The 25,568-nt window shown below is 44.5% G+C and overlaps 1 protein-coding gene across 2 annotated transcripts in view; it reads right to left on the reverse strand.

Annotated features, from left to right (window-relative positions):
• The window catches only part of LOC118582574 (lymphocyte antigen 75), a 133,667-nt gene extending 110,424 nt beyond the window's left edge, over window positions 1-23,243 (reverse strand). For both annotated transcript variants that reach the window (XM_036185549.1, XM_036185547.1), the window contains exons 1-7: window positions 23,084-23,243; window positions 16,340-16,711; window positions 9,459-9,629; window positions 7,429-7,593; window positions 4,263-4,373; window positions 3,058-3,198; window positions 453-644 (exon numbers count right to left, since the gene is read on the reverse strand). In XM_036185549.1, the coding sequence (XP_036041442.1) occupies window positions 453-644; window positions 3,058-3,198; window positions 4,263-4,373; window positions 7,429-7,593; window positions 9,459-9,629; window positions 16,340-16,711; window positions 23,084-23,177 (1,246 nt within the window). In that variant the 5' untranslated portion in view covers window positions 23,178-23,243. The remainder of the gene's footprint in view (window positions 1-452; window positions 645-3,057; window positions 3,199-4,262; window positions 4,374-7,428; window positions 7,594-9,458; window positions 9,630-16,339; window positions 16,712-23,083) is intronic.
• Window positions 23,244-25,568: the final 2,325 nt, after the last annotated feature.

The raw sequence follows: 25,568 nt of genomic DNA on the forward strand, positions 1-25,568 counted from the left end.
AGTACAGGCAGTCTAGGATGTCTTCGTTTATCACTCTGGTTCCCGATAACTGTAAAAGCTAAGTGATCATCAGGTCAACAGTTGTTAGAACTTAAATAAAGTGCAGCGCAGTTGTGGGAGGAGGCGGAGCTTCTGGTTAAACAGTGGCCACTAGGCAGTAGTAGCTACTCAAACCGTAATGCAAAAAAAAAAAAGAAAATTAAACAAAAGTTCTTCCTAACTACCATTCAAGAGTTCAAAAGCCTCGTGGTAGCTACAGCACTGGACCGGGCAGGTCCAGGATGAGTCCATTTCCTCCGAACCCCCCACCCCCACCTCCAGATGTGCTGATCCAGGGACAGGTTGGAACCCTCCACATTCTCACCAAGGGTCTGAAAACAAGGAGACCTGAAATGTTTTAAACTCCTAAAACAAGAGGTTTACAACAAAACAAAGTAAAACAGAAAACTCACCCCCACTATGGAGTTTGGTGACAACCATCTCCACATCTGCTAAGGAATGGATGCTGATGAGGTCACCTTTGAAGGCTTTGCATTTCAAATGGGCTGCATCCCAGGAACCACTTTCATTTGCCAGCAGATAGCAAAATCCATTATTGGGCAGCCAGCCCTCCTCACAGTGGGTATCTGAATCCGTCCAAACATCTGGGGGAAAGCAGCGATTTACATTCCAGTAAAGACAGATCTAGTTTGAATCAACAACACTGCAGTTTTTTTCTTTCTTGAATCACAAGGCTTCTGGGAAACTGGGAGACGTGATGTCAGCTATCAGGGTGACATGAATTTTATGCTGTGCTTAATGTATATCCTAAAAATCACTTACTGAGGAATACATATGCTATGTGACTGGACTAGACTGTTAAAAGGGCATAGACAGGGTCAGGGAAGGGAATGACTTCAGTCCTAATAGGTGGAAGACAGGTGTGGAGTAAGCTAGGTGCTGACAACATTTTCCGGGTCTGAAATTTGGAAGGCACCCCCACCCATGGCTCTGAGGTTGGAAGGAATCAAGCTTTCTTTCCTTGTGTGACCAGCTTAACAAACGGATGCCTATTCACACTAACTGTTGAACACAGGTTGGTTAGAGAGGGGAGCACAGGATGTGGTATTTGTATCCACTCAAGGGATGGCAGCCAGAGGGGAAGGACAAATGGCCTCTCTAGACACCTTCATCCACTCTGAAAGACCAGTGAGCCTCAGCTTGACCACGGTGAAATCCACCAGGGAAGACTAATCTTTCAGAGGCAAAGGGCTACCACTCCTTAGCAAAACTCGAAAGTATTTCATTATCAACTTATCCAGATCCTCTCTGGAACTTTTTTTTTTTTTTTTTAAACAACCTAACTCAGTCATCTTAAAAATGTGGAGTATTCTAATGACTGATGGACACAGATGCAGACCCACAGCCAAACATTAGGCAGAGCTTGGGGAATCCCATGGAAAAGGGGGAGGAAGGATTGTAGGAGCTGGAGGGGTCAAGGACACCACAAGAAATCCCACAGAACCAAACTAACCTGGGTTCACAGAGACTGAACCGACAACCAGGGAGCCCGCATGGGACAGACCTAGGCCCTCTACATATATGTTACAGTTGTGTAGCTTGGTCTACTTGTGGGACTCCTAACAGTGGGATCGGGGCTGTCTCTGACTCTGCTGCCTGTTTTGGGGACCCTTCCCTCCTACCAGGTTGCCTTGTCCAGCCTTAATAGGAAAGGAAGTGCCTAGATTCACTACTGCTTGATATACTGTGGCTGGCTGATATACATGGGAAGCCTGCCCTTTTCTGAAGAGGAGAGAGGAGGAGTGGATGGGGAAGGGGAGGGGATTGGGAGGAGAGATGAGGGGAAACTGGTCAGGATGTAAACACAAACAAATAAACAACTACAGAAATTGTAGAGTATTTTTTAAAAACAAATTGATAAAGTTTAGGTTCAATTAGTCTTGGGTTTGCAAGATGACAATTCAATTAACTTGGGCTCTAAATGGCACTCATTATGACCATGTGATATTTCAATTATGGTGAAGGAACAGAGAAAAAAAATCACATGTAAATGAAGTCAAACAATCCTTCCCATAGTCTAGTCTTTGTCTCCAGGAAGACATAGTTTTACAAAGTTAAAATGATAGGTAAGCATATCATTTTGCTCTCTTCCTTGTTTCCCCGCCAGCACAGTTGTAATAGACACACACCGTTCAAGGTTATGGAAACATCGTGGTTTACCTAACAATAGCTACTTCAGGGTATTTACTTCATCATCAGCGCTTGCACATTCTCCCTTGCACCAGCATCTCTATTATGCTTTCTGTCGGATGAGCTACAACTGGCAACTTGGAAGATAAATGTTCATTTCTCCCTATTATCAATAAGACATTTCCCTACATTCTTTGTTCTATATAACCATTTTTTAAAAAATTGCTCTATGCTCCTTTTTGGATGGGAAATTGACAGTGCTGAGGAGATGGCTGGGTAAGAATGGGCTCTCAGTGTCATGGGGACCTGAGGATCTGAGTTCCAATCCCAGTACCCTTGTAAAAATCTGGGCATGGATGTGTGGACCTGTATGTATTTTAGCACTGGATACTGAGACAGGTGGATCCTGAGAGTGGGCTGCTCAACTGGATGGCTGAAAGGTTGAACTTTCATTAGTGAGAGCCTTGGCCTCCACTGTATACATGGGCACATGCACCTGAACACTCACATGCATGCAACACACACAGTTTAAACTCTAACTTAGTGTATGTGTGGACCCGAAGGACAACCTCAGATTGTCATTGTCATGAAAGCCACTGACCTCCTTTGAGTCTTTCGTTAACCCGAAGCTCATCAATTAAACAAGATTGCTGGACAGTCAAGCCTAGGGATCCTCCTGTACTGCCCCCCAACCCAGGATTTCAAACATGCACAACCATAGCATTTTAGCATGGGTTCTGGGGACCGAGAAAACATCAGCAGTATCAAGTGAAGGAAAGGTGAAAATGGGTATTTTGCATGCATTTGCTTGACCAGAAAACTCTGGCCTTGAGACTTATAGGTATATATGAGGAAGTGGGGAAGAACCTGTGAGCTCCACTGTGTTGGTCAATGGCTTCTTGCAGACATAGGGCTGCTGAGCTTCACAGGAAACACTCTGCCACAGCCCTGACTCTGTGTCCATTCGTGCACAGCTTGCTCCACCTATCATAGGTGTACTGGGTGTACCTGAAGAAGAAAGATTTTCAAGGAGGTAGGAGGTTAGAGTCAGAGTGGTGCTTAAAATAATTCAAATTCATAAGTTTATGTCTATATGGAAACTCACAGTATGGTTTAAATTTTCAACTGAACCAAAAAGTTATAAGCTGAGGTGAACAGCAATGTGATCATTTATGCCTCTTCTAAAACACAAGACAGAGGGGAAACATTGTGATCCAGGATAGCGGGTTAGCAGCAGGGAAGACAAATCAGTTTCTGTTCTAGAGCAACTTCCACAACAAACAGCCTGTGGCCAGAACCTCTCAGTCTATATTAAATTTACTCTCCAATAAATATTTACAACCAGATGAAATATTAACATGTGATTCTGCCTTTGAAGGCCTTAAATATTACGTTAGGGTCTGGGACTGTAGTTCAGTGGAGGAGCACTTGCCTAGCATTGTCTAGTTTTGACCTAATAGAGTATTACTTTGTTTACTAATAAGATTTAGTTAATGCAAACCTCATGGTCATTTGATAGCAATGAATCCATTTCTCTTCTATGTAGGCAGAACACGTTTATTAATGTTATTTAGGTTTGGCCTTGGTCAGACCAGTTTTCAAAAGGTTCCTCCTCCTTTCTTTTGTAGAGTTTCTGGCTAAGCAGGATTATTTTCATTGAGGAACCGATTTGTGTAATAAGATACAGCTGCTGTGTTCTTAGTGTTTAGGTGATGTAGTGGGCAAACCTAAGCATCTGAAAAGGAAGGGCTATTCCTGCTTTAAAGGCCAACTCTAGACTAAGAACAGCACTGGCAGTTGAGACCCTAAGGGGTACGGAATGGTTCCTGGCTATGTTGTGGGGTTCATTCTGTTCTTCTTAAAAATCTAGGGATGCTCTAAAGCCCTGGAGCAAGTGCTCCTTTGCCCATAGTGTGATTCAACTTGGCTAAAATTACAGACACACTTATGTGTCTATAAAAAAAAATTCTGAGAAAGCAACCATGAGATCTGACAATACATGAAAACTTTTAAAAGCTCTGGATGAGTAAAAGACTCTTCATTTTTGAAGGTTTTACCCTGTATACATTTACCTGGATCCCAGTTAAGAAATTTTAGTGGCTTGAAGTCTGACCATTCCCAACCTCTCGAAGAATAGAGCTGATTCAGTCCAATCCAAACAACTCTAGCAATGTCTTCTTTTCCTGTAGGAATTATATCATTTTAAATTGAAAACAGGTCTTTCATACAATACATTCTGATTATGATTCCCCTCCCCTAACCCCTCCCAGATCCTCCCCACTTCCACACCCATGCAAATCCACATAAACAGGCATATAAAATAGCAATAATAATAATGATAAAATTAAATACAAATAAACCATAAAAAGACAAAACAAACAGAAGAAAAAGAGCCAAAAAGAAAGCGCAAGAAACACATACAGATGAAGAGATGCATGGAATTTATGTAATTTTTAATAGTGTCAAAATTATATAAATCAGACTAGGTTTTTATTGACAGTCAAAAAACAGAAGTTCTTGACTGAAGCAGGAATCTCACTATGGGGATGTCTAGGCAACAGAAGCATGTCATGTTAAGAGACAACAAAACTTTATTCTTTTGAGAAGACCAAAGTCTAATAAATTTATTCAATTCTACTTTCCAAATAGCCTGTCCAGTTCTTCGTCCTCTGAGATGAAAGAATTTTCTCAGAGTGGTAGTTTCACTGTGTTTTCAATCCTCTGGAACTTACACACACACACACACACACACACACACACACACACACACACACACACTTGTTGTCAGGGAGATGCATCATCCAATGTTATTATTTCACAATCAAAACCATAGCAAAAGAAGGGAAGGGGACAGGGAAGCACAAATAATTCCAATAGTGAGTCTAGTTGTCCATGTGCTACCTGATATGGATACAAAATATGGATGCGTCCATGCTTGAATGGGTCCATACAAATTGGAGAAAACGCAGAAAGAATAAGAATGATTGTAAGGATTTTTACCACCACTTAGGAGATCATGAAGCCGGAAAGAAAGATTTTTATCAAAACTACAAGGGAAGAATTTGAAAAATTAATTGAAGGCTTGATAGAAGAGATGCATGGTCTGTGAATGACAAAGAAGATGTTGACAAACATTAAGATGGGGGTCTTTATAAATCTGTTGGAGTCTTTTTGGCTGTAAATTACTTAATAACTATGTCCTAATTCTAACAGGGGAATATGTATATTATTACATTACATCCCTATCTCTCTCCCTATCAGGTGTCTATGTGTATGTATTATAGACTATAGGGTTTACAGAGAGAGAGAAAAAATATCCAGATTATGAGGACTTTTCAAGAGCAATTTTGGTTATACATAATCTTCGCCTCACTGAATACTTTAGAAGTCCAATGTATAAAGCAGGACTTTTCAGGATTTGTAAAGGAGCCTGGTTAAGAGAGGAGGCAGGCTCCCAGGACCCACGAGTGAAATGAATCTTCAGTGGTGGATATTTACACAGGATGTAGTCAGTTGAAAAGGAGTATAGTGATAACAATGTAAGTGTGAGAGAATGGCTGGTAAGACATAAAGATCTTGGGGAGATGGAAGAGCTTTGGAGGAGCTGGAGGGGCTACAGTCTAGATACAGATATAAGTGTGGGGTGGGAACTTAGCATTTGCCCCACCTTTCTCAAGGAAGTAGGTGGCAAAGATGCTTTATTAAGGAAAGAGAGGATGAGTGTTTGTGTAGAAGCCTTGGTGAGGTTGGGGGAGAGAACTTGGGATTCATCCTTCTCTTTTACCCACAAGCACCTGCAACAGCCCCAACACTGTTACAGAACACACTAGAAGATGTAATCTAATGCACATCTTGTGTTGTTGATTTTACAGAACACACTAGAAGATGTAATCTAATGCACATCTGTGTTGATTTTACAGAACACACTAGAAGATGTAATCTAATGCACATCTGTGTTGATTTTCCAGCATTCCCGAAGAAGTCCAGGACACTAAGAGATATGTCTGGTGCTCCAGACAACCATGTCTCCTGATATTTGGAATGCTTTTTGTTTTCTTTTCTACTTTCCTGCCATGGTTCAAACAGGATACTAAGGAGTACCCATCCTTCCTAAGCACCGCAGATTCAGCTGTATCTTTCCTATGAAGGTTTTTCAGCTATCATTCAGTGATACTTTGATGCTCTCTGTATAATGTCCAAATCAGGGAAATGGGCACATTTATCACTTTAAACACTTATCTTTACTTTGTGATAAGAGTGCTCCAAATCCTTTCCAGTTATTTTGAAATATACAGTGTATGACTGTCAACTATAATCACCCCATTGTGTAGGAGAACACCACCATTAGTTCTGTTAGTTTCTACCTGCTGAGCAACCTCTCCCTATCCGCCCTTCCGCCCATCCGCCCATCCGCCCATCCGCCCTTCCTACTTCCTGCTGCTCTGTTCAGCCTTCCTTCCCACTCCTCTCCTTTCAGTTCCCATGGGATCAAGGTTTTAGATTCCATAGATGACTGACAGCTTATGGCATTCACCTTTCTGCGCCTGGCTTATTTCACTTAACATGGTGTTTGTATTGTCACAAATGACAGCTTCTCTTTTTCCTTTGTGGCTTCATAGTATTTCATCCTGTATCTATGCCATTTTTTTCTTTATTTCATTGGTGGGTAGAAATCCATGTTGATTGCTGTTGATTATTTATGTAAGTCATTGTGAGAACTGCATGATTCACCATCTAATTATATTCCTCAAATTCTCTCTTTGGTGATGTCCAGGGGTTTAGAGTTCACTTTCTCCTCTCCATTTTCCCCATTGAGGGTACTAGTTTTATATTGTACTCTAACTTATTTCTAAACATCAGTTTCTCTCAGAAGATCCATTTTAACACATGGAATTATTATGTTTACACTCAATCCCTTTGTTCCCCTTGCAGCTTCAGTGTTAAGGTTTTAATTTTTTTTTTTTTTTTTCTGAGACAGGGTTTCTCTGTGTAGCTTTGCGCCTTTTCTGGAACTCACTTGGTAGCCCAAGCTGGCCTCGAACTCACAGAGATCCTCCTGGCTCTGCCTCCCGAGTGCTGGGATTAAAGGTGTGCGCCACCACCGCCCAGCAAGGTTTAAATTTTAAGAGAGGCCAGAAAAGACATCATCAAAAGAGCATGCCTGGATATTAAACACTGAAGAAAAAAGCATCTTTACAAATCCAGTTATCCTCTCTACCACATGCAAGTTAAACCTACCCGTAATATATGCTAATTCAGCAGCACTGTGGATGCTCAGTAAGTCAGCTCCTTGGTTCTGACAAGAAACATAAGCTTCTTTCCAAGAAAGAACTTCCTGATTATTAAATTGGTAGCAACTTCCAATCTGCTCATTCTTTTCCCAATTACCCTCGCAGCCGTTTTCTGTTGATAAAAAGATATATTAGTGATTGTGAAATAAGGGCTTAGTGTTTTCTCTTACTTGGAGCACTTGCAAGATTACAATCAATTTACATTTTCTTAGGATGTGCCAAAACGCACTTTCATTATGCGCTGAAATGGAAGTCAGAGCACCGCAAAGGATTCAAGCTGGTTAAATCTTCCACCTTCCCTCTGTCCCCTGTTAGCCACAATGCCATATTTTCGCCGGTTCCTGTGTGCCCTTTTCCTGAAGATGGGAGTCTCCCTATGTACAGGTGTGGATCACTGAGACAATGGAAAACATGTTCCCTAGAACTTGGCAAAGATGTCCACAGTCTTCTCTACAGCCTGCAGAGAAAGAACTGTATGTGTGGGTACAGACATGCTGCTTAAATGGCTAACATACGGAGCATAGTGACTATTTTGGAAATTAAGTCCAAATTTCTCCATAATATTTGAATAGATGATTGAATCCATGAATAGAATTAATATTATAAAACTCACAGTACAAATGCACATACAGGCATGTAAGCATGAGTGTACAACATAGAACATCCATAGTATTTATCTCTGTGTGTATGTGGTACACGTGCACAGGTTGGCACCTGCGGGTGCCTGTGCTAGTGTGTGTGTGTGTGTGTGTGTGTGTGTGCGTGCGCGCGCGTGTGTGTGCACGTGTGTGTGTCTGTGTCTGTGTGTGTGTGCACGTGTGTGTGTCTGTGTGTGCGTGTGTGTGTGTCTGTGTGTGTGTGCGTGTGTGCGTGTGTGTGCGTGTGCGCGTGTGTGTCTGTGTGTGCATGTGTGTGTGTCTGTGTGTGTGTGTGTGCGCGCGCGTGTGTGCGCATGTGTGTGTGTGCGTGTGTGTGTGTGCGCGTGTGTGGGTGTGTGTGCGTGTGTGTGTCTGTGTGTGTGTCTCTGTGTGTGTCTCTGTGTGTGTCTGTGTCTGTGTGTGCGTGTGTGCATGTGTGTGTGTGCGCGCGTGTGTGGGTGTGTGTGCGTGTGTGCATGTGTGTGTGTGCGTGCGTGTGTGTGTGCGTGTGTGTGGGTGTGTGCGTGTGTGCATGTGTGTGTGTGCGTGTGTGTGTGTGCATGTGTGCGTGTGTGTGTGCGCGTGTGTGTGGGTGTGTGCGTGTGTGTGTGCGTGTGTGTGCGTGTGTGCATGTGTGCGTGTGTGTGTGTGGGTGTGTGTGTGTGTGTGTGTGTGTGTTTCAAGCAGAGGCAGGAGGGAGACACCAGATGTCTTGTCCTGTCACTCTTCATCTTCCCTCGAGACAGTATCTCTCACTTAACTGGAAGCGCGGCTGGCAGCCAGCAAGCCCAGCCATCCTCTTGTCTTTACCCTCCACAGTTCTGGGGTTACTGGCAGCACCCTCGCCATGCCTGACTTTCTAATTTTGAGCCCCCACTCTTGGCTTCAGACCACAAATACACCCTAAGTAGTCACCATGCTAAATGTGGTTTTTCAGCCCCTTGGTACCCGTTGCTCTTGTTTCCCTCATGAAAAGCCCAAGGCTGACTTCCTTCTGTCTCCTACATTCCACTTTCTCTCCGACCCATCTTTTGAAGCTGCAATTCCCCATCTGCTTATGCCCTTTCCACTTTTCCCTGATGTAGATGAAGCTTCCGCAATCCTACCCCTCTTCATTTTCCATGACGCAAACTGTCCTGCTTCTCTCCTTGACCGGGCTTCTGAAGGCACATTCAGAGCTGCACATGGCTTCTTCCCCTTCCTGCCAATGCACACTCCTCATCCAGGATAAGAACTGCTTTGGACACTTCCAAGTCTTCTTCAGCTCCCCCTTCCGCCCATTTATCTCACATAAATGGAACTCCCTTCCTGCAGTTGGCGCTCACCAGCCCATACATACCTGCTTTTAAGCAGATGCCCCACTTTTGATCATATTCATAATTTAGGGTAGTGGCACACCAGGGCCCACTATGATCTTCATCACGAACACAGTCATGGTGCCATATCTCACCAACTAAGAACGGAAATTCACAAGGTCTCCCATGGGAGTTCCCATCTCTGGTATATATCTCTGTGGGATAGGGAGGAAGCAGGGGAGAGTTAAAAGCTGAACAACCATCTTAGGATAGCTAATTCCTAAAACTTTTAGAAGAAAGAGTGCTGGTCTCACGTATGAGCCTACAATATCTGAGCAGGCTATATACTGTGGAAAGAGCTTAGATACTGACTGCTTGGGTCTGGACTTTGAAAGCCGGGGTCTCCTGTGCCTACAGACAAGCTTAGTTTCTGCATTTCAAACTGAGAATATCAGTGTTTACCTCAAGGGTTGTCCACTGTGTATTTGGTGACAGAGTAAGAGTCCTTTTCTGTGATGTCAGTCATGAAAGGCCCTGGCTTGATCAAGTCAGAAGCGACTGAGCCCAGCATAGGTGGCAGAGAAAGCTACTTCCTCAAAATGGCTATCTGGACAGAGATTCAACTCTCCTCCATTTCTTTAGTGAGTGCAGGGGCCAGAGAAACACCTGGAACCACTTATGCAATTAGCCAGACGGACAAAGGACACAGTTGCCCAACAGAGTTGAGGCGGTGGCTTTGGAGGAAGCCAAGGAAGGGAGCTGCTGGATTCCTGAGTAGATTCTTGGGGAGAGTCAGGACCTAGTAATTCGGATTATGCAAAAAGAACTGGCCCTAACAGGGCAGTGATGGGAGAAGCTGGTGACCAGGGAGGTGGCAGATCTAGCTTTCATTTTAATAATTTTCTCTAGTCTCCAGAGAGGCACTGGAAAACGATCACAGTGCAGATATGCCTGGGACCCCAGAGGAAGCGCTCAATACTATGCCAATAGCAGTTCCCTTGAAAACACGTTTTATAGAGCAGCTAACCATGTGTCTAGTTCTGTCACCTTTTCTCTTTAGCTTCAATTTCTTCAAAACTCTGGTTATTGAGCAATGAAAGAATGGCCATTAGGGAGAGTATCATCAAGACTCATTAGCCTTCATCAGGCTTTTAGAGTCCCTCAGAAGTCTCACAGGTTGGCTTTAAAGTATGCTTAAGCTAGTCTTTGATTGTATCTACATCCTCTATCACTCCCCAGTGTTCATGTGCCTGAAGCAGAGACTTAAGTTTGGAAGGTATCACGAAACAGTACAAAGGAAGAACCATCTGGATGCCTTTCTGAAGAGAAAAAAAATCTTTTGTGGGTCATTGATTTTGTTTTCCTGTGCCATATAAATAGCTTTCAAGAGAATAGTTCTGCTAAAGAGTGTGGTGGCCCTTTGTGGTAGCATGCTTATCACATGTTTCAAATTTGATCACATCAAAAAATTTCCCAGGGTACGTGTGGACCTTTAATCTCAGCACTCTGGGAGGCAGAGGCAAGTGGATCTCCATGTTCCAGGCCAGCCTGGTCTACAGAGCTAGCTCCAGGACAGCCAGGGCTACACAGGGAAATTCTAAAAAAAAAAAAAAAACCAAAACCACAAAAAGAAAAAGGAAAAAAAATTCCCCAAGGCACATGACCAATTTTCCTTCCCTATTGTAATATTGAGAGGGCAATCCCAGAACATGATGCAATGTGCTGCTGCTTCCAGGATCCTCAGGTTTCCCTAAAACTTTTTATTTCCATGTGCAAAATGCTTTCAGACACATTTCTGTACTTGTTCCTCACCACAAACCTGTGAGATCAGAGTTGTTCGTGAAATCCCCACTTTTGAGGAGTAGTTAAAAGGACACATTTGGTGGCTCATTATGCAGCATGGCATAAGGACAGCCTCTTTGACAAGTCACTGACACACACCAACAACTTTACACCATCAACTGCTTTTACAGGTTTCAAGTTACCCATAGCTCCAAGATAAGTGTGTTACACAGTGCTTTGTAAACCAATAAGCAAACAACAGCTGTCCTGGATGCAGGCCTCGAACTGATGCTCTCTGGTAATTAGGCATTTTATTACCATTTGTCCTTTGATGCTGATAGACCACCTGCATCCCATGGGTTGTCTTCATAAGACAGGTTCTCCTAACAAGACTCCTCTCTGAATGTGTGGATTTGGGGTGACAACACCTTCAGATCAACAGCTGAGTGTGTCATTGACACAAATTTATGAGATCAGGGGTTTCCATGGAAAGTGAATTGCTTTAGCAATGAGACAAATAGTCACCAAGAGCAGACGGAGTTCACGGTTCAGTCCATCCTCTGCATGAGTCAACAAACATTTGTGATTTGAAGATGCCAGTTGGGTCAAGATATCTTATGATATCATTGTATATACAGGAGCTAGTTATAAGCAATTCATTCATAAAAAATTTTACAGTTAAAGTGTTTTCAGTGTAAAGATGATTTCTATGATGAAGTTTGAGGAAACCACAAACATCATGGTAGATCAATATAGTCAAAGTAAAAAAAAAAAAGATTACAGAAGCTAAGGGAGACACAAGATACTGTTATTTGGAGAAATGAATGAATTTTGATTCCAAGCTGTGCCACAGGCTGGGTAACTTTGGACTTTACTTGCTTGGGACTTGAATAGCCTACTTTCCTTATTCCTATATTGATAGACAGCTGGGGTGGGAGTTAGAGCAGGCCTGACAAAGGCCCCTCACTTGAAGATAGGGAGGGGCACATGTAAATTTTAAAAGTAAGAAAGGGCAGGACCTAATATCGGCTAAATTTGAGTGGTGGGGGAGAAAACAAGACAAGTCAAGAGGGACTTGTAGATTTCCCACTTGTGGAAACTGAGTGGAAGGGGGAGGGGCAGCCTTGGCCTCTGTGCAAACGAAAATCTGACGTGACTCTTAATCAGGCAGAACACTAAGGGTTTAAAATTTTTTAGCATTTCAAGTATTTAATTTGGAAAGGTAAAGAAACAAATCCAGCCTTTTGGCTGTGCAGCGCGCTGCCTCTGTCCCTCTCTGGGGTACTGCTGTGGAGGGTTCGAGCCTCCCTCTCCCCATTTTTTGTGCTGCTGAGCACTTTAGCAGTTGTGTGAAAATTACTAACACATAAATAAAACACAAATTAAGAAAGAAAACACGTTTCTGTGGAATGACGATACTTCAGGGTCTGAGGGAGTTTGAGATTACAACTATTCTCTCAAAAGAACCAAGGGCAGAAGAACAATGGAGCTCTGCCGAGGAAACCATCCTTCCTGATCCCGAACAAACAGAAACAAAATGCAATCTGAAGCCTTTCAGTTTTCTTTCGGGTTCAATGTTTTCTTTCAGTTGCCAAGTTAGAGACTCTCGTTGCTCAATATTTAAGCCTGTCCTTAAGGGGTGTCCAGAAAGCACTTGCTTCAAGTTCAAGCAACAACCCGGTCTCTCTCCTGTGCTCTCTATCACTGTCTCTGCCTGCCCACCTCCCCACCCTCCTCCCTTCTCCTTCTCTTTCTTTCTCTGGGGTGTATGTATGTTTGTATGTGTGTGGGCACACACTCATGTGCATGTGTGTGAGGCCAGATGTAGATTAGTTTTTTTCCTTGATCACTCTCCAACTCAACTGAATCCACAGTTTACTGATTGGCCTAGACTAGCTAGCCAGGGATCCCTTGCCTCAACCTTCAGAGCCATGGGATTATTAGCAGGCTGCCACACACACCCAGGATTTCCATGGATGCTGAGGATTCAAACTCTGGGTCCCTATGCTTGCACAGCAAGCATTGTTCACACTGAGCCCTGGCCCTCAGTTAACAGTTCTTCTGGAGTTCCAAAGGAAGCTGGCCAAGAGAAACAATTTAGTGATTCAAAGGCCGTGAGTTGAAGGCAAGGAAAACCCCATTTCCAAGTCTCTAATATCACTTCATTAAGAGCAGAACCAGACACTCCTGGAAATTTTTTTTTTTTTTTTTTGATCCTCACAAGAAATAGAGATTCTCTAAGTGGAAAAACCTGAGCGGATAATGGTTAGAATGGGGAATTAAGTTGCCATCCTAAGTCTTTGGCCAGATATAAGAGGATGTCCTTTATCTTCCCTTCAAACCATTCACGTTGACTATGGCCATAGACTCAGGAAGAGGGAAGGAAGATCTTAAGGGGGGGGGTAGTAGAACACAGGTGATATGGAGGGGGAAAAAGGAATAATGGGGGGGATTTAAGTGGGGAGAGGAGTGGAAGGCTAGGGCAGAGGAGGGATTGGGAGAAGAAGAATTAACCCTTAGGAAGCTTAAAAAAGCCATACAAAACCTACTTTTTAAGTAGACGTTTCATATAAATGAATATCTACATTTTTTATATGAGAGAATTTACTTGGCATTACCCTACACGGAAGCCATAGGCTGCCAAATAAAAGGCCCAGTGCCAAATGTGGGACACTTCCCCTAAAGTTTTGGGTCACAGGTGTCCCAAAGATCCCCCAAACAATCGGGCTATTGACATTGCTCTTAGTTGCCCAACAGAACTTGATGGTCAGACCCTATTGCTGAAGATACCACACACATTGGTGACAGGACATGAAGAAATCAAGTTCGTACAGAGCAGGAAGTTTTCACCTTGCTAGGTAGCTTCCATAGTACTGGAAGAGGCTTTCCAGTCTGCTGGGCATGGGAGGGGGTCAGCCAACAGTTTTACCCAGCGATGAATGCTGTGAGCCGCAGTGATGACTGGTGTGCAAGAAAACTCCCATGGGTAGGACAGTGGCATGGATGTAATGGGGTGACCAATCGATTCCTGATTGGATTTAAGGCTCACTCCACAGGAAACACATGCCTGATATGTAAACTGGGTCAAGCTCTATGGCTGGAGAGCTCACAGGTCCCTGGGGGGACCTGCTACTATTATTCTGTGAAATGGACACAATATAAAGCCACCATTTAAATTTGTATCTCTACCTGTTGATTAGTACAGCTCTCAGATCCCATCAGAGAAGTCTCTGTGCGGTCATGGCCAAGTGCCGAGAACAAGTGGAATGTTGCGCTACTAAGAGAACATCGATAGCACACCCCTTCTCAAGGCCCAGGAACCATCTCAGAAGACGGAATGGGAAGGTTAGAAAAGAGCCAGAGGTCGGGGAAGATGGGGGAACCACAGTGTCTTCTGGATACGACAGGATGGCTGCACTCATGCGCTCACAGCGGCTGTGGTTGCCTGCAGATGACGTGGTCCAGATCAACATGCAACTTCTAACATGGAACAGGAAGGGGTCTTGAGACCCCACCCCTAACTGAGGAGCTATGGACAGTTAATGGCTTCTGTGGGAGGGGGAGTCAGTTTTCCTTAAGGGTGTGTTGGTAGGTTGACCATGTTCCAGAGGAAGATCTCACAGCTAGGACTACATGAGCAGCACAAGCTCAAGCCAGCGAGTTGTTGTTGTTGTTGTTGTTATTATTACTATTATTATTATTATTTCAAAGGACATAAATTTGGAAGCTCAGAAGGTGGAGGGGTGGGCCTGGGAAGGATTTGGAAAAGGAGCTGGGAGTAAAAGTGATCAAAATATATCGCACTGAATTCTCAAAGAGTAAAAGTATTTTTAAAAATTAAAGACTCATTGCAATCTAGAGAAAAGGTCATGACAATATTCATATACATGTTTTTGGAAATGACCAAAACAAAGTCCACATTTAAAATGTCAAATCATAAATACAAAGAGCAACATGTGATACCTATGCCAAGGATGAAAATATTATAACCCACATAAGACATTCAAAATATTTCTATTATATTAAATTTCCCAGGAATGAAAAAAACCCACTTCTTTTTCTTTCTTTCTTTCTTTCTTTCTTTCTTTCATTCTTTCTTTCATTCTTTCTTTCTTTCTTTCTTTCTTTCTTTCTTTCTTTCTTTCTTTCTTTCTTTCTTTCTTTCTTTCTTTCTTTTTTAAGGTTTATTTATTATATATACACAGTGTTCTGCCTGCATGTATGCTTTTAGGCCAGTAGAGGGCACCAGATCCTATTATAGATGGTTGTGAGCCACCATGTGGTTGCTGGGAATTGAACTTAGGACCTCTGAAAGAACAGCCAGTGCTGTTAACCTCTGAGCCATCTCTCCAACCCCTCTTATTTTCTTTTTAAACTTAGGATTAGATCAACATTATTCGATTATGTGCCTTTAGCCTATATGAAGTGTTTCCTATCAGTATAACATTTCCTTTTTCTTCACATTTGAGGAAATGGAATCATAGGAAGTAAATAAACGAGGCATAGGAATTCAAGCCCAGGGTTTACCACACCAAAAAGGTTGTTTGACCTCTGATAACACCTAAGCTTTTCTAGTCCAATCCTCGAAGGGGAAGGGTATGATACCCAGCAGCCCCTGGTGAGTAAGACTGCAGCTCAGGGTGCCTGCCTGTTCACTGTGACTTCATTTAAACTCAGTCATGGGGAACTGAGGAAGGCCTGAGTGAATGAATGTGTATTGTTGACATGGGCAGAGCCACACCAAGGGCCAATGCCTCAGACCCATGGGAAGCTGGCAAAGCCTTCTTCAAACGGATCAGGCTGAGAGAGGCAAAGCTTTCCTGTGGTCTAAGTACAAGTGGTTCCCAACTACTGACCAGTGTGTGCAAACACTAGCAGCTGCAGCTTCCTCCTGGATGTTTAGAGTCTGAGACTGCTAGCCACAGAGACCTATTGCCAGGACTAGCTAGCCCCTCCCTGTGCGCTACTGCTAACAAACTGGGTTCTGGTGGCTTCTGTAGTTAGAACCACTCCATCAGACTGCATGTAGCTCACCTTTACCCAGTCAGGTTTCCAGGACCAAGCTGTGCAGGGTGTGACATTTAATGCCAAATTAAGCAACCATTACAGCAAGAGGGTCAAAGTCCCTCTCTCCTGTACTCACCATGGTAAGGCTGGTCACAAAGGTTCTCCTGGGAGCCTCCCTTCTTCCAGACAGCAGTTGAATTTGTACTGGCTGTGGCATATCCATCTTTCAGAGCCAGCTTGTACTGGGCAGCAGTGTACAGAGAATGGTGCTCACATTTCCACCACAGCATGACGCTGGAGTCACAGCGGAACATCCGCAGGTTGTCCGTGGCTTTGGTAATGTCTAGGCCAAGGCACTTCTGGGATTCCAGGTGAAAGAGTCGGTGCTGGGAGACCCACTTCCATAACATGTTTCCAGAGTCACTACAATCCTGGGCCACTATCCAGTCAGACAGTGGCTGGATGCACTTGCCCGTGTTTTCGTTGACGATGGTGAATGGATCATTACCTGGGTTAAGACAGTGAAGGAAGACATTACAGGATTCCGAGTCACATGACAAATGCACCTTGGTTCTGCTTGTTTGCTGAGGAGAGTCTCCTTAGCACAGGACGGCACTGACCCGTGGGCTTGGTAAACTCATGGGTTCCACAAGGAGTGAGGGTCACAGCGGGTGCTAAGACCAAGGCTCTAAAGCCAGTCTGCCTGGCCTCATACTTTGCCTTTGCTGTGCTATGAGATCAGAGCAACTTAGGCAGCTTTTCTGCTTTAGATTTCTCATTTGTAAGGCTGCGTCTACTTCACACTGTGGATGTAGGGATGCTGAAATGAGCTGACCCATGCCAGCAGAGAGTAGGGTGTGTACTTAATTTTGCTATTCCCGGGAAGGTTCCCTGTCTTGCTTATAAAGCAACTCCTTAGTTTCCCCCTCCTTCCGCAAGTGGTCTGCGGCTAATGAAAAGTATCCTGCATCTCCTCGGGACCACACCTCTGTCTCGCAGCGTTAGTGTCCACAGCACAGCGGTCACGCCATCAGACCTGGCTCTCACTTCAGCTCTTCCCCGTCACCAATTGTGAAGGCAGGGCTCTATGTACCTCTGGCTCAGGGAAAGTTACTGCGGCCATCCAAAGGGAAATCTACTTGAAAACCACTTCCCCGAGACTTCTGTGGAAGCCAGCCTCATTGAGGTGTACCATTGGAGATGGGGACACTTCTGAGAAGGCGGGGGAGAGAAATCGGGTAAAGCAATGGGAGAAAATAGAGGATCTGGGTTCTGAGGTGGGGAACCTGTGGCCAGCCCCACTGCAGCACCTCCAGGGGAGACTGAGGCTTGGAGAGTCACCAAGTAAATCACCCGGAGGGGATCAGACACTGGGCTCCAGGGACAACCCTCTGAGCCACCAGGTCCAATATCTGGCATGTATGGACCTGAGAAAATGAGAATTAACCAGTGGCAGCTGAAGACTAGAGCCGGGGCCTCCCTGAGTGATCTCCCAGCACTCTGCAGGAGCTGGGAAAATCTCTACAAAGACGCAGATAACATTTCTGCCACTTTAGTGGGATGGGGTTTCAGAATACAATTTAACCGATTTTCTAAAAACAAAGTAGTTCCGTGTTTCTTCTACACCTGAGTTTGAGGACCAGGATTTACATGAATTACCATAAACCATGGTGAAACACTTTTGTCAGTTCTTTTGCAAAGAGAAAACAGTATGGCACAGATGGTCATGTTGATGAACATAAAGCTGGGCTATTTTAGACAAGCTTAAGCAGTCATTGTCAACGACTCAGGGCACAGCGGAACACCATACAAGATCTGGATTCTCAAAAGGGGTTTTCATTCTGAGGTCAGCTTCACAGTCACTGGGTTTACTAATACTGAAAATTTTCTCAAGTCATAGGTTAAAGAGCTAAAAATGATCATGCCAGGTGCTGTTGGCTAGAGGGGAATTTCATCATGTAAGCCGTCGCTCCAAAACTCTTTCTGATCTTGTGAACTCTGGGTGGAGTTTTGTTTTGTTTTACTTTAAGTAACAGTAAGACAAACAACGGGAAACACAACAAAGAAAACCTTAGCGCTGTGGTCATTTCTGCTTTCACATTTGAATTTCAAAAGATCACAGGCTGGGATGCTGGCTCATTGGTTGAAAACATTTGCCTCAGAAGCATGAGGACCTCTAACCTGCCTGGAAGCCCATCTAGTACCTTGATGTTCCCATGAGAGATGAAGGCAGACATGGGAGGCCCCAGAAGCTCTCGGATCAGCTAGGCTGGCATAAAAAGCAAGTAAACAAACAAACAAAAACCAAACCAAATCAACAAAAAACCCAACAAAACAACAACAACAAAAACTTATCTCAGATAAGGTGGAAAGTAGGGACCAACACTTGTTGTTCTCTGACCTCCATAGTGCATGTTGGTGTGTGGTGTGCACGTATGTACACACACACACACACACACACACACACACACACACACACGAATAAAATATTGCATGGGGCTGCTGCTAGGTGGGTTTGTCCAGCAGCTGCTGTCCCCACTCTTTCTTCTTTGACACCCTCTGTCATTCTTTGATGGCCACAGGTTGGGAAGATAGTGAGCTCAAAGGAAAAAATTTCTCTTATGTGCTTTTCAGCTGCCCCTCCAATACCTGATCTACCCTTTTCCCACACTACTCTGTCCCACATCTCCAAACTCTTTGTGATCCAAAGCATCACAAGCTACAGCTGGTAAGAGAAGTCTGTTGCATGTGGCCCTCACCATAGTTGAAAATTTCTCACTGAGCCTGTAGTCTCAGATCTCTTTCCTGGTTACTTGGCTCCATGACCCTTGACCCTGAACAGGTTTCTTGGACAAGCAGCAGCTTTGCTTTCTTTTGGAGTTCCATATTTTTCAGATTTCTTAATAAAATTCACTAGGTTAGGTCCAAGTTTTAGTGTGGTGGGAAGGGCAGAGGAGCAGAGTATTGGAGTCCCTAGATCGAAGACCTACTTTTATTATAGTTTGCTGGGAGACTCATGGAAGTTTCTTCCTCTTCAGGGTCTTCATCTCCCTAGGTATCAGATGAGTATAGGCAAGTAATGGCTGTGGAGTATAGGCAAGCCATTTCAGAGTTCGTATCCCATGCTTTCACCAAGTAACAGTGTCCTAGCTCCCCAGGGCTTACTAAGCTTTGCTGAAGTCATTGCACATTCTTCTTGCAGATGTCCACATGGTTAGCTCACACACTACTGTACCAGGAGTAACATTTGAAGTCGTCTCATTTAATTTATAACAAACACATGGAGTTATGCAACAAGTCCTGCTTCCTCAACACTCATCGGAAGAGAGAAAGTTTTACTCTTCACTTTCTACACTTAGGTTACTTCCAGGACACTTGTGGACTTACCAACTTGGTAGTAGCCAGACCATAGGTGAAGTATGGAGTAGCAAAGGAGGCGTTGCCAAGTATCTCATTAAGTTGTACTTTTGAATGTAGGTATGTGTGTCTGACTAAACCCGTGCTTGAACTGAGTATGTGATCATTACCAATGTTTGACATACCAATGAGATTTCTTAGGGCAATTATTCATTATTAATGATTTAAGAAACTTGTCATTAGCCTTCATGTATAATGTATGTGTAAGCATTAATAAATAATATATCTACTGGGGAATAGATTTATTCTCTCATAATAGTTTTCCATATCATTCTTAGCCCTATGCAATAGCTGTTCAGTCTGCCTCAGTTTTATGGCATTATGGGATTGTAGATTGAAGAGTGGGAAACAAAACTGGTAAACTAAAAATAACTTCTTATTTAGAAAAACTGTTTTATAAGGTCATATAAACTATTTGAGAAACATATTGCATTTTAGGAAGGTAACCACAAACTTTAATGACTATTTTTTGGTTCTGGGCATCAAATCCAGAACCTGGCACTGGATTCTGTCCATAGCTTTAGAGACACACTGTCCACTTTCCCTCTCTGCACTAATCTTCAATAGAGCTTTCAAATTCACCTCCAGATTTATGTTTGGGACAAATCTAAAGGGCAGAGGTTGATGACAAGAAGCCTAAGTACATCTTGGAGTCCTTTTGATATGCTTCATTTTATATAGACTTCAGTGAGGCTTGAGGGAAAAGCCAAAGAGCATGTCATCATTGAAAATGATTTCTTAGCATTCTTATCTCTAGCAAAGAAAACGAGCCCTTTCAACATTTTCTTATTGTCTAATCACTATGGCATGTTTTTAGTCCCAGCACAAAGGGCTCTGCATATCCTGGGAGTGAAGCTGGATGTGGGTATATACCCATTATCACCACAGATCACAGGAAGGAAAAGGGGGAAATGGGAAAGTAGAGGGGACAAGATGGCGGCACCAGTCATTTGCAGGGAATTTCCACAGCTTACTTTGTTAAGTGTTTTGCAATCTCTGTCAAGTGTAAAGAACATACAGATGTAGAGGGAGACAATCAGAAGTCTGGGTTTCCTAGTTCAACACAAGTCCTGAAGAGACAAGTGGGTCCATGGCAGTATACTAGGTATCAGAAAGCCATAATCCCAGATGGGTGGTGTGGCTGGTGAGATGCTCAGAAATCCCTAAAGGATCACATTACTTCACGGCGTTGGCTCTCCAAGGAAGCAACAAAAGGAAACTTGACATCTCCTCAAGAACAGAGAGATATACTTTCAGCATTTGGGTGGCCAGGACCAAGCTGCCCAAGCTTCCTGCATACATATGACCAAATGCATGCCATTGCTAGCATCCTGGATCTGACCCACTGCCAAACAAGCTGACAAAAGAGATGGAAGTTCAAACTCCAGTTCTGGGCTGGAGAGATGGATGACTCAATGGATAAGAGTGACTGTGGCTCAGGCACGAGGACCTGAGTTTGAATCCCCAGTGCCCATATTATATTAAAAAAAAAAAAAAAAAAAAAGAGGAATTCCCTGCAAGCCCGCAATTTTGTGGGAGAGACAGGCAGAGAGATCCCAGGACCAATAGCTGCCAGCCTGGACAAGATGGTGAGCTTCAGGCACAGTGAGAGACCCAGTCTCAAGAGTACAAGGTGGAGAGAGATAGAACAGGGGATGGGACATCCTTCTCTGGCTTTTTGGCCTTCATGCATGCATGTGTACACACACACACACACACACACACACACACACACACACCCCCCTCTATATGTTCACCCCAATATAAGGCCACAGTCTGGCCTGAAGATGGGAGAAAGCCACCCCGGCAGCTGTTATGAAGTGACAAAGAAGGAAAATAAATACCTATGGGGACCTAGTCCAGGGGAAGAGACTTAAGCCTAGCTTTCTTTGCTTTGGGTCGGTGAGACAGGATATGGACTGTGGAGACTGTGTTGTTCTAGTCAGAGTTCCTACCATTGTGATTAATACCACAACCAAAAGCAACTTGGGGAAGAGAGAGTTTATTTCAGTTTACACTTCCATATCATACTCAGGGCAGGAATTCAAGGCAAGAGGCCACGGAAGAATGCTGCTTACTGGCTTGCTTCCCCTGGCTTGCTCAGCCTGCTTTCTTTTACTATCCATGAGCACCTATGCAGGGGTGGCCCCACTCACAGAGTGCTGGGCCCTCCCTCATTAACCATTAATTAGGAAGATGCTCTACTGACTGCCTACAGGCCAATTTTCTCAATCAGGGTCCCTCTTCCCAGATAACAGTAGCTAGTGTTGAGTTGACCACAAACAAACAAACAAACGAAAAGAAAACCCCAGACCATTTGAAAATGAAGGAAACCTAAAAATTTGAGAGGCAATGAAACAGGACTCTTAGATGTGGATGGAAGCCAGGAGAGTGGGGTGGGGAGAGTGACTAGAAGTTAGCATGCTTTTGCTGTAAATTGCTGCAGCTAGATTTTTTTTCTCCTTGGATTATGCAGTAGACAGAATTGAATTCTCATATCAATAAAAGATTTTACTATTAATATCTCCTTTGGTGGTTCCCAGTGCAAAAAGAAAAATTAAGAAGAGTGAGTCAAGACAGGACACATTAAAGGTTCTTGGGGCTGACAGGTTGATGACACCCACCTTTTAGAAAACTCTTCCCATAACTTTGGACAGTCTACATCAGAGGGTAACTAAGCTTAGCTCCAAAGAAAGCAAGAACCACACTCAAGAGCCACATTCCTAAACCCATCTTGACCATCTTTTCCTTTTTCACTAGGGCAAGATACCAGAAACAGTAGGTAAATGTTTGCGGCCTTTAGACTGTCAGTTATATAGCAAGAACCAAGTAATAAGGTCGTTGGCACACCTTTTGCTGGGGCAAAAAGAGAAAGTAAAAGCAAAATCTAAGTGGGTTAGTGGTGCTGGCACTGCCCTGAGCTTCACAGAGGGCATCCTTTCCCCTCTGACAGGAAGTGATCGGCACGCCTATTTGGGGGCCACGTGCCTTAGTGGGGAGCATTTGGAGATAATAACCGAATTAGAAGGGCCATTGCTCCAGGTGGCAGGTAAGGTCATCCTAAGACTCTTGGCTGACTTCTGGAGGCGATGGTTGAACCTTTCCAATGCGTTCGGTGAAGTCAGGATCTCTGGGAATCCTTGCGGTGTGGGTGAAGGCTCATCCTCATCATGGAGGGGCCAAGATGACCATGGGGCGACAGGGATGCAAGGTAAAATGGGGAATCTCAGGGTAGCACGCTTTTAGGGGACAATCGAGGAACAAGAGCCAGAGAAGACTCTGGAAAGACTGTGGGAAGGCCTCTTCTAGGCAGAGGTTTCCTTCGCACCACACAGCCCTGCCCGCCGCCCTCCTAGGCCAGACCTCCCCGGTTGTCCACTCCAGAGACAGAGAGCAAGGCGACTGTGACCTGACCCGGAGGAGGCAAATACTCAGAGCAGCATGGTCGAGGCCGCCCGGTTACCTGAGCGTTCGAAAGGCTCCGCAAGCCCGAAGCACCGCAGCAACAGCACTAGTAGCCCCGTCGCACGGCCCGGGGTGGCCCAGCATGTCCCCATCTCCAGCCCCAGGCCTCTGTTGCAGGCACCGGCTCCCGGGGTGAGTCCCGCCGGTTTCACCGTGCCTCTGGGGCAACCTCTGGGGCGAGCAGGCCCCGCCCCCGCCGCCCTCGACCAATCGGAGCTGCGCCTCAGGTCCCGGACCGAGCGGGGGCGTGCAGGATTCCCCCACCCACTGCAGCCAGCTGTGCTGCCTTGGGACCTCCAGAAGAAGAGAGCTCAGGAAAACCACAGTGCATGGGGGACCCGCTCCCCCTCTTCTTCAGCGAGGTTGGGAAAGTGCGGGTCTGTAGGTTTAGGACAAGGCAGCGAGAGGGAACTTCGTTTCTTTCGTGGCGGGCTGGAAATGTGCACCCAACCCTGCCCACTCCGACTTGGGGAAGTGTACACTTGGAATCAAGGCACCTTGTAGGTTGACGTGAAGTTGTCAAACAGTACTAAAAGTAACAGTTATCCCAGCGATTATACTACTTTTTTTTAAGGCGTTTTAACCATTTTGACCTTTGCAATTTTTTTTTTCTGTAATAATCTAGTAGTAATAACAATCCAGTTAAAATGTGGAAATCTGCATCTAGAATCTGAAATTCCTACTTATTCTGTCCGTCGGACAACATTATCACAAATATGGCAAGTTCTAAATGAACTAACTTGCCTAGAGGTAAACATTTTATATTTTAAACTCATATTTGTTGATTATAGGATGTATACTTGAGATAGCCCACATCCCTTTCCCCCAAAGGTGCCTGTTACCGTCAGGATGTATCTAAGTCAACTTTCCAGATTCCAGCGGTCCATGTGGCTTCAAACCCATCCTGGCTCCGTTCCCCTCCCAGGCTCTGGCCTTGGCATTTAGTGGCTACAAAGAGCACGGATCACAGTAACTGGGCACTTCATGAGCGAGGATGCTAGGGCAGCGTTTTAGCCTTCTGGTGTTTATGGAGCTGTGGAAGAGATGAAGCCTACACAGTAACGCAAGAGTAAAACACACAGAAGATCAGACAACGCTTCCAGACGGGCAACTGGTCAAGTGGGACTTGAAAAATGCGTGGAAATCTGACCAAGGGAGGCAGATGTGACAGAACAGAGGTAGGGAACGCAAGAATGAAAAATGGGTTCCAAAGTTCAGTGTAACTGATAGTAGGAGAGGGAGGGAGGGAGCCAGGGAGGGAGAGGGAGAGGGAGGGAGGGAGGCAGGGAGGGAGGGGGAGAGGGAGGGAGGGAGGGAGGGAGGCAGGGAAGGAGGGAGGGAGGGAGGCAGAGAGAGAGAGAGAGAGAGAGAGAGAGAGAGAGAGAGAGAGAGACAGAGACAGAGACAGAGAGAGACAGAGACAGAGAGACAGAGAGAGACAGAGAGACAGAGAGAGAGACAGAGAGAGACAGAGAGAGACAGAGAGAGAGAGAGTTAAAGAACAGCAGGAAATGGTGTTTTGTGAGTGGCTTTCTCCTGTAAGTCTCAAACAGTGGAAAACGTTAACAGGAGCACCTGCCACTGCACCTGCCCACCCGACTTGGGTCCCTTGAAGGCCGGCCGCTGTCTTTACAAACACACTCTTTGCTTTAGGAGAGGGGTTCAAGGCTTTCATGAGAGCATCGAAGAAGGCAGTGATCGCCTAAGAAAACTCCGTCTAAGAGAAAGCGAGTCCTCTATGATGTGACCCTTGCTCTTTAACTCCCTTCCTACTTATCCCTGTTTACACCAACCTGTCTAAACCGGTCTTGTCTTGTCCAGTCTGCCCAAACTCATACCCAGAGCACTGCTTGTTGCAAGTGACACTTGCTAGCACAGGGAAAAACCAGTTTTCTCCAATGACCTATCACTGGGTTTACCAACCACACTCCAGGGCAGGCAGGCTCCAACTCAAAATGAACTCAGTGGTGCTTCTGTGGTCTTTTTGTTTCAGTTTGCTTTGCTTTGGATTTTTTTTTTTCTTTTCTCATTGGGCTCTTGTCACCTTTTATTTTTGTGGTTTTCTTGTTGTTTATTTTGGAAGGGTTTGGGTTTTATTTCTTGCTTTTTGTTTTGTTTTATTTGAAAGAGGGAGAGAGAAAAAGGACAAAGTCGGGAGCAGGGAGGTGAGCAGGAACTGAGAGGAGCTGGGGAGGGGATACAATAAAACACTGTATGAAAAAAAGTTTTAGTACAAGAAAAAGAAAATACTTATTATTATTATTATTATCATTAAAATACAAAACCTTGCTATTTTACTTCCCTTTACCCCCCACTCTCTCCATCTTGCTTCCGTTCTTCCCTTAACTGTCTCATCAGAATTCACATCTTCTTGCAGTCTGTCTCTCAGCCCCTCTCAGGATTGTCCCTCCAAACATCTACATAATGTCGTCCATCCCGTTCACTCAGCATTTGACATTTAACACTCGTTGCCCCTGACACGG

Source organism: Onychomys torridus, chromosome 4, assembly GCF_903995425.1.
Source record: "Onychomys torridus chromosome 4, mOncTor1.1, whole genome shotgun sequence".
NCBI lineage: Eukaryota > Metazoa > Chordata > Mammalia > Rodentia > Cricetidae > Onychomys > Onychomys torridus.